Source organism: Selaginella moellendorffii, unplaced genomic scaffold, assembly GCF_000143415.4.
Source record: "Selaginella moellendorffii unplaced genomic scaffold, v1.0 SELMOscaffold_41, whole genome shotgun sequence".
NCBI lineage: Eukaryota > Viridiplantae > Streptophyta > Lycopodiopsida > Selaginellales > Selaginellaceae > Selaginella > Selaginella moellendorffii.
Genome location: NW_003314302.1, coordinates 1,359,896 through 1,368,610, shown reverse-complemented (window position 1 = coordinate 1,368,610; position 8,715 = coordinate 1,359,896). Strand labels below are relative to the sequence as shown.

Genomic DNA, 8,715 nt, shown 5'->3' with positions numbered 1-8,715 from the left:
AGAATTTGTAGTAGCAATTCAAAGCTACTGGATGCTCTCTTCAAATTACGATTTATAAGTGGCATGGATTGATCTTTTGCCTTTGATGTATATATTTACTCTCCTTTGGAGTGTGTATAATATGAGGACCAGAAAGTCTCGAAATCTATAAACATGGCGTTGGGAAAGTAATTCCAGGGAGAAGTTACATTAGATGATGAGAGCTACTGGTGCTTTTAAGAGTGATTCCATTTGAATGTACTAGATTAACCGCAACTTTGGGGGACGGAGCACGACAAACAATCGCCGAGAGATTGCCAGGAGCAGGACTATTATCCTCTCGTTTTGGAGAGATTCGTAGTGCGTTTGTTCTATTACTTTCAAGCTTTCTCTATGGAGTTCATCATTTCTGGAAACAAGACTTGCAGACGGCTCACGCGGCTGTCCAGGATCGTTAAAACGACCTGCGATTGATTTGTACCTCTATGGAAGAGAGAATGTAACCATGTAAATTTAATCCTGTCCCCTACACCTGTTTGACGTTCCTATCCTCTACCTTCGTTACTTGACCACTTCTGCTTCGAAAAGAGGCCCTTGCAGATGAATCCACATTCCCATGTTGCCCTCCGCCATACAGGAACTATATGGAAAATAAGTCCTTCGCATTGTTGGCCAGCTTGGACAGCATGGTTTCCAAGTTCCAGCACCACCAGCTCCTGGGATAAGCTATGTTCCAGCCCCACCATTTAGCAGCCTGTATCAAGAAAAGACATAAAACGCTGAGAGATTGACAACGAAGAAACAAGGAAATCGAGAAACAATACCTTTTCATCTCGGCCACCCAGCTTGAGAGCACAAGCTTACGGCATTGAGAGATGAGCTTCTTCCAAACACACCAGCCAGTCGAGATAGCGGCTGTCCGAGCCCCGTAAGATAGAAGTCGTTGCTCAAGCACGTTCGTCTCCTTGGTGTGGAGCTTCTTGGGATCTAGCTTCACCTTTTCTCCAGTCACGTTGAGCATCTCGCGCTTGGTTTCCAGCTCCTCCTCCTCCTTCGCGCATCAGGCATTTGAGTTCCAGTTCCTTCAGATCATTCGCTTTGCGTTGCTCGGCGACCGAAGTGTTGAGTCGCTCGACCACTTGAGCTGCATTGAAGTCCTGGAAGCAAAACACGAAAAGAGATTAGCAAGAATAACAGTGAAGCTCAAACTAAGATTGCTAGAAACTCGGGGCTAAGGTTGCTGAAAACCCGGAGATGCTAATGCAGAAAAGTTTGGAGATAGAATGGAAGCAGAAAAACTAAAAAATAAAAGCAACGTAAGATGGAAGCAACTTAGAGACGGAGATGGAAAAACTCAAAGATGAAAGGTTGGCTAGAAATAGCCAAGGAACAAACTCCAAGGAGTGCGAAGAAGCTCTTAAAAATTGATTCACGATTCACGATCGATGCTACTGTGATAACATTTGTAACTGTGTGTGTAGCTTGGAACTCTCCCACTTCTCGCAAGATAGTCCAGTTCTTTCGACGTTAAATTCTGGCTCACAAACCGAGTAAGATTTAGAAAACTGCGAGAAAACTTACCAAGAGCCGAAGGATCGAGAGACGTGGCGAAGGAAAACGCTGGTGGATAACGGAACTACGAAACTTGTCCTCGCAGTTCGCGGTGCTGGTCACCTCCTCGATCATCTGGAACGAGCTGTATCAGCTGCTGCTGCTGCTGGCCGCCGTGATCTTGTTCAGGAGGAGGAGGAGGAGCAATGATCTCTGTGTCCACAGCAAACTCCACCCATTTCTTGGACTTGACGAACATGATCGCCGGGTACAAGACGATCCCCACGGCAGCCACGCCGCAGCTCACAAAGATCGTCCGCATGGAAGCCAGGCACATCACCAGCACCAGGAACGCCGAGGGTGGCAGGCAAAACATCACCACCCCGAGCGTCCCGAGCTGGAGCTTGAACGGCCTGTGGAGATCCGGGCGCTTCACTCGCAGCCAGATGAAAGCCGCGAACTCGAGCAGCATCCCCACGCAGTAGAGAAAGTTGAGCAGCTCCACGATCTCCTGGAAAGTCATCCACGACAGCAGCACCACCCCGGTGGCCGAGCACAAAATCCCCAGGACTGGAGTGCCGTGCTTGGATCGCCTCGCAAAGATCCTAGGGAGCATCCCAATCTCCGCCATGCCCAGGAGCTGGAAAGAGTCGCTGCTCATCTCGGCCTCGAAGAGACCCATGTTGGACAGCGCCGCCGCGGAGTTGATCCACCACTTGAGCCACTGCCCTCCAATCTCCCGGCCGATGTCCGCGAAGTAGCCATCCTCCCAGTCCTCGCGGTGGAGATCCAGCACTCCAGTGCCCGCCAGGAGTGGAATGATATACGAGATCACCACCAAGAGCACTGCCGCGAAGAGAGCTCGAGGAAACGTCTCGCTGGGTCGCTCGATCTCGCCGGCTAGAGTGCTGGCCTTGTCCCAGAAGTTTAGATTCCAGAAGAGGCTGTTGAGGTACCCGCGCCACTGTGTCTCACGGATGCTCACGACGATCCATCGCCGCGGTTTGATCCGCGGAAGAGCTAGAATCCCCATGATCGCGAATGGCAGCAGCGAGAAGAATGCCAAGAGGATGGCCGCCAAGCCGACGATGGTGAGCCCCCTGTAATTCACGAATGTGAGCAGCGCCGTGAGGATCGCGAGCGTGGGGTACCTCGCGGCGGCGGTGGCGAAGACTGGCACCGATCGCTTGATGTAGTCGAGGAAGAGGACCGGGTAGAGCGCATTGTCGATGACGCCGCTCAGCCACTTCCAGAATCCCTCCTGGAATCCCCAGAAGGGGCCAAAGGCGGCCGAGATCCAGAGGACGTAGCCGCCATTGGCTGGAAACGCTGTAGCGAGCTCCGCCGTGATGAGGGCCTCGGGGACGCTCCACAGGAAGGGGAAGATGATGAACCCTAGAATCGCCAGCAGTGGCCCGGCCGCCCTCACGGAATCCTCCACCCCGAACGGCCCGCCGGAGACCTCGTAGAAGATGAGCGCGACGAGAGGGAAGAATGAGAGCTTAGATCGCTGCTGATGCTCGCTTGCCTGGAATCGATTGATCGACGATTCATCCATCCAAGATTTCCTGTTCCAACCTGTGCTGGGACGATCTACATCGGTGGAGATGCTCTGCGAGGCCGCGATCACGGCGGCGGCGCCACTGCCGCCACGGCTCTCGAGCGTGGCGCCTCTTCATCCCAAAACCCTGACCTAAAAGAATATTCACTTTGTTTGAAAAGATTCGCGCGGGAAATTGGTATGATTCCTTCCATGTGACGGGCATGATTCCGCGGTATCTTTTGTTTTCCTCTTGGGGCTCGGGTTCGATCCATCATGGGCTTTTTTCTTCTTTAATGAAATTGGCACCGTTGGATTCACCCGTCATCGCGACTGGACGGGCAGCCGTACACGTACCAAGCGTCGTTCGTACTCGTCGCGCGTTTAAGCATTTTGGTTTTAAACCCTAACTCTTCGTCCTCGTTTCCCCTCTTCCAGTGTGGAGAAGAAAGAGAGGAGCGATCGATCGATCCCAATGCAATGGCGCCTTCCCTTGCACGCTCCTCGGCGACGCTCGCGCTGCTGCTGCTGCTGCTGCTTCTAGCGATCGGCATTGAATCAACATCGCGCGGGGGAGTCAAGAATCCGGTAAGAAAATCCGGAAATCCTCTTCTTTTCTCTCGATCCCTCCCCTCCTCATCGATCGCTCACGAAATATCTCGATCCTGGCAGATTATCACCAGCGACAACAGAAGATTTCTACTCCGGCGCTCCGCGGGATTCTCGACGTCCTTCCACTTGAGCTGCCCGGGCGATGATTGCCGCCAAGCTCCGGGGCACGATGCCTTCGCGGCTTCCGACCGCCTGGTGCCTTCCGGCCCGGATCCTCTGCATCATCGGATCAGAGTCCACAATTGAGGCGCACAGAGGTTCTTCGTTTCCTGCGATCTCATCTTTCCTCTAGAGTAGTATCGTAGTGGCGGCGCGGCATTGCTACTGCTGGAGAAGCCACAAAGCTCTTTTTGCTGCGACAAGTATCGGTTTTGGACAGTTTCTTGAGATGCTGCTCTGGGTGTGAAGGTGGGAATTCGGTGCTCGTCGCGGACAGGGAGAGGGAGAGGGAGAGAGTGAGAAGTTAATTGCGGCTGTCGCGCAGGCAGCCACCTCTCTTCCTTTTGGAGCTGCTGCTCATCAATGGCACCGAATTTCCCCAAAGCAAGCTCCTTTCTTCCTGGCTAACTTTTCCTTTTGCTTTGTTTCTCTCTTTTCTTGGCAGAGCCGCATTACAGAGTTCTAGGCAACGTGAATGCTGTCTGATCCAGGTACTCTGACAATGTTCTTCTCCTTGACATGATTCTTCCACTGTTTTGTCAGACCCCAGAGCGTGATCCCAGCTGATCAAAATATGTTCTTCGACTGGTCCAAAGCCAGAGCAACTTGGTTCTTTCAGGTACTGTGAATCGATTCACTTAGACGCAGGTGTCTACCTAGAGCAGAGAGTTCCTTTGCTTTGGTCTATAGGTGCGTTTGTTTCTTTCCATTTGTTCCTTGTGCGCTCGTCAGTATAGACTACCAGCTAGTAACCATCCATCCAGTGCCTCTGCTGATAGAAAAAGGAAGAAAAATTTGTCTATCCTCTCCTTTTCCAGTGATAGTGTCGGGACAATGAGAGTGTGAAGGGAATGTGTCTTTAGCTGTTTTATTCGTTGTCTGTTGGAATCCACATGTGACAAACCATGGGCGATAGAAAATCTATTTCCTTGATATTTGGCTAACAAACTCTCATTGTTACTCGCAGGCCTGGCCAGCCATATCCATGGATTAAGCTTTGCAGATCGAGATGGAGCCAGGGAAGAAAATATCGAGAAGGGCCGTGTCCTTGCTAAAGGTTCCAATCTAAACCACGCTCCGGGAAGATCCAGGTACTAAACGTGGGTATCTTATCTTATATTCTCTCGCAGAGGTTCTTTCTTGTTAGCGGCACGGAGCCAAAAGTTTCTCTCCGTCCGTACGCCAAGGACACGCCTATTGAAGGCAACCACATGGGCTATAAAAATGCGATAGGTACTACCATTGATGGAGATGATCAGAAGCGCTTCTTCTCTTCTCTTCTCCGAGCATCTTGTATTTATGAATGGAACGCGAATATGCGTTTCCACCATTTAAAACTTGCCTGACCGTGCGTTGGTTCCCATGAGAAAATCTTTTTCAAAATAGAAATAGAATTTTAGAAATGATGGATCATGTGAAATTTCACACAACATTAGCATTAGCGGGGATTATAGGACGGGCGAGATGCGGATTTTCGTGAAGGTTGGGGTAATGGTTGACAAGTGGAATTTCAAACATGGGATGGGAGAGGCATCACAAGATCATCAAAACGGTTTACTATAATCCGTCAGTCTCATGCTTCTTGGTGGGCACCGCAAAACCCAGCTAACGAATGAATGAATGAAATGCAAACACCTCTCCACTTTAGAGATTCATGAAACTTATCTTCCAGCTTTCCAATCAAGCTAAGCCATTGGTGAAATCAAATATCTCTTGGCCTGCTAAGAATGGTACTTGGTGCTTTTCAGCCCAGAATCTGGCATCCTGAGGTGGAAGGGCTCCAAAGTCATCACCCTCATTACACAGCATCACACAGCCAACCTAGAAGGATCAGTTAGCATCTAGAAATTACAGGAATATCAATCAGAGGAAAAAGAATCATACAAAGCTAACAGAATTAAAACGGTCAAAGAAAAAAGGAAAAAGGAAAGAAAAAGAGAAAAGCTTGAGAGAAAACATGCAAGTTAGCATCTTAATATCATAGAAAGCACAGGAATATCAATCAGAGCAAAAAGAATCATACAAAGCTAACAGATGATTACAACAGTCAGGAAAAATAATAGAGAGAAAAAGCTTACCATGAGAGGAGAGATCCCTGCTGCTTTTGCACTCCACACAGAGAAAAATATGGCCTGGAGCATGAAATTCTCTCCCAAATGCCTCTTGGGCACTTGTAAGAGGCTTGACAATACCACCATTGCCATTGGAGGCACAGCTGTGCTCGCGCCACAGGCCAGCCAGGCGGCGACACGTGTAGCTCCTCTCCACGTCGGACGCCCCAGTCTTGAGGCTCCTGTGGTCCAAAGAGATTCCAACCGAGCATGAGCCCTGGCACATTGCCGTACCTTTGGCACTGCACTGCAGCACGGGGTGGGAATGGGCCATGGCCAGCACCTGACCCATGTACGGCAACCCGAACGTCGTGGCCACCTCGCTGCCGATGGCGATGTAGAGCTCGCCCCCGGCCTGCGTACGGAGCGTACGGAGCGCGCCCGGCGAGGCTCCGAGTCGAGAATGGCGACGCATTTGCCACTGGCCAGAGCTTCCAGTGCCTGGCGGATGATCGAGGACGGTGGCATTGCTCGCGTGATGCTGGGAGAGAACTTTAAAACCAAAGGAATGGAATCACTTACAAACTTTTCGAAGAAACCAATGTAGAAGCTCGAGAAGCTAAAAAACGGGAGAGAAGAAGAGACCTGAGAAAAGGAGCAAGCGTTAGATATTTTGAAGAAACCACGAAACGATTATAAAGGGGAAGAGAGCCATACCTTGTTTGTCTTTGTCTCGCAGGCGCTGGTTGAAACAAGACAAAGAATTATCTGCAAGCGCACGAATCTTAAAGGCCCAGAGCGCTCGAGCTGCTGCGAGTGGTCTTTCGCTGACACCGATAATAATGGAGTGTATCATAAGTAGTCGTCGGCCTCGGAGAAATACGGTTGGAACATTTCCTCCTCCCAACAGTGGTCTGCTATAACTTTGTAAACTTCCATGAGGAGCTTCGGAAATCTAGTCCGGAAGTAGCTCTCGTAGCCTTGAGGAATGCTTCCTAGTATTTGCTGAAAAGAAACCAAAAAGAACTCAGCACTTCGGTAGAAGAAGAGAAGTAAACCTTGGGAGAAAAGAGTTACCTGTACATCGGCAGGAAGCTCCCTGTAATGGTTCGCCTTGTTACGAATGACCCTGAGTAAATCCCGCACGGCCTGATAGTTATATTGCCTGTAGCGGCCGAGGTTGTTGATGAGTAAAGGGTCCAGCTTCTCATCCCATGCGCCGCCCAACGCAGTCGGAGCCACGGCCTCCAGCGCAGTCAGTACCGCCGAGCTGGCTTCTCTATCCTCGCGTTCGACACGATCGCTAGCAGTGATGAGAAACTGCAAGCGCTGTTGCGGGGGCCAGAAAAATGGATGAAGCTTTACTTGCATAGAAGTTGGTCTGTGTAAAACAGAAAGGATTAAGATCAGAAATATATCCAAAGATTGTGCTGTACCTGTCTTTGGGATCCATGGCAAGCAAACTTGAAATGATGTCGATAGCTTCTGGATAGTGATCTACAGCAAAGAGATCCATTTTACCAGACACAATGTTCATGTCACGCTCCAGTCGGCCTCCAAATGGATGCTGTCCGCCAGTGATGCAGAAGTAAAGTAGGCAACCAACGCTGAACATATCCACAGCTCGAGTTTGCCGCTCGCCCTGGATTTGTTCGGGTGCTTGCCAGCCGGAACTGCCCATACCTGTTTAAACGTACGTAAAATCTTTCTCTTTCTTTTGTTTTTGGCAAATAGAATCGTACCAGTAGTAAGCTTGTCAATGCCTGACGCTCCATCATTCAACCGCTTACTGATTCCCATATCGGATATTTTTGCGCTCAGAAAAGTGCCACTCCGAAGAATCAAGACGTTTTGAGGCTTCAAGTCTCGATGAACATAGCCGAGCTTGTGAAGATGAACGAGTCCTTCCAAAACATCTCTGTAATGAAAAGCGAACAAGAAAATAGTACGTGAGCCAGCAACAAGAAAACTACCTCATCAGTCTCATGAGCAACGGGCTTGGAAGGCAGGACCTATCCCACAAGGTGAGCTTTTGCTGCAAAATTTCCTGGAGTTCTTTCTCCTCGAACTCGTTTACTTCAGTTCGATTGTCTGCGCCAGCAGCGTGCACGAGAATAAATGTTTCCAGGTTAAAGCTGCATCTCTCCAGAGCTATATAGACGAAGTCGTTGTCCTGCTCCATTGAGTAGTACCGCACCACATTTGGATGAGTATCCAGCTCGATGAGAGCAGCTATTTCCTTCGAGGCTTTGTGGTAAAAGCCGCTAAGTATCGACTTCACAGCTACCTGCCTCTGATCCAGCTTGCCTTCGAGAATCCTGGTGCCATGGCTTCCGTAACCGATGACTATCTTAGAGATCGTCAAGCTCCCAATTCTTCCATCTGCATCCTGCTTTTTCGGTTGATCCACTTTCGCATCATCCACCTGTTTACTAACGTTTTCTTGAGAGGCTCGATCACCCTTCGGACCTCTGCGTTTCTTCCGCTTTTGCTGCTGCTCCTTTTCCTTCTTCTGCTTTTCTTTCTGTCCAAAGTGTAGCACTCCTTTCAGCACCAGAGTTACCACAGCCAGACATGCAAGCAGTGCACCGAAAAGCCACCCAACTGGAAAGCTTCCCCTGCCGCTGTTGGTGCTGTTTCTGGGATTGGATCCGCTAGGAAGTGCCAGAATCGCATTTGAAGGAGCCGAGACTGGAGGTAAGGTGTGGTTCTTGACAAGGTAGTCGAGGTAATACGGTGGCTCCACGATAATCGGTGTGAATTTCGTGCCTTGAAACTTGCGCTTGGATGGCTTTCCATCAGAGACAAGCAAAGTCAAGCTGG

General features: G+C 49.9%; 3 protein-coding genes across 4 annotated transcripts in view; 1 reads left to right on the top strand and 2 right to left on the bottom strand.

The window, feature by feature from the left end:
- Nucleotides 1–322: 322 nt before the first annotated feature.
- LOC9634511 (probable polyamine transporter At3g19553) lies at nt 323–3,209 on the bottom strand. Of its 2 annotated transcripts, XM_024684493.1 has the most exons (4): nt 2,682–3,209; nt 1,561–2,630; nt 804–1,513; nt 323–733 (listed from the first exon to the last, which is right to left on the bottom strand). In XM_024684493.1, the coding sequence occupies exons 1-2, from the start codon at nt 3,086–3,088 to the stop codon at nt 1,616–1,618; spliced, it is 1,422 nt and encodes a 473-aa protein (XP_024540261.1). In that variant the 5' UTR covers nt 3,089–3,209; the 3' UTR covers nt 323–733; nt 804–1,513; nt 1,561–1,615. The 2 variants fall into 2 exon arrangements, with proteins under 2 accessions (XP_024540261.1, XP_024540259.1); XM_024684491.1 differs by having other exon boundaries at nt 1,561–3,209.
- A 289-nt stretch (nt 3,210–3,498) lies between these two features.
- LOC112349674 lies at nt 3,499–4,225 on the top strand. Its single transcript, XM_024684495.1, has 2 exons — nt 3,499–3,658; nt 3,743–4,225. Exons 1-2 carry the CDS (start codon nt 3,551–3,553, stop codon nt 3,926–3,928), a joined length of 294 nt encoding a protein of 97 aa, XP_024540263.1. The 5' UTR covers nt 3,499–3,550; the 3' UTR covers nt 3,929–4,225.
- Nucleotides 4,226–5,429: 1,204 nt separating this feature from the next.
- Nucleotides 5,430–8,715, bottom strand: part of LOC9635141 (serine/threonine-protein kinase/endoribonuclease IRE1a) — a 4,174-nt gene continuing 888 nt past the window's right edge. The window contains exons 4-10 of the mRNA XM_002979455.2: nt 7,866–8,711; nt 7,635–7,810; nt 7,329–7,575; nt 6,970–7,273; nt 6,610–6,897; nt 5,920–6,537; nt 5,430–5,662 (exon numbers count right to left, since the gene is read on the bottom strand). Coding sequence (XP_002979501.2) covers nt 6,745–6,897; nt 6,970–7,273; nt 7,329–7,575; nt 7,635–7,810; nt 7,866–8,711 — 1,726 coding nt within the window. The 3' untranslated portion in view covers nt 5,430–5,662; nt 5,920–6,537; nt 6,610–6,744. The remainder of the gene's footprint in view (nt 5,663–5,919; nt 6,538–6,609; nt 6,898–6,969; nt 7,274–7,328; nt 7,576–7,634; nt 7,811–7,865; nt 8,712–8,715) is intronic.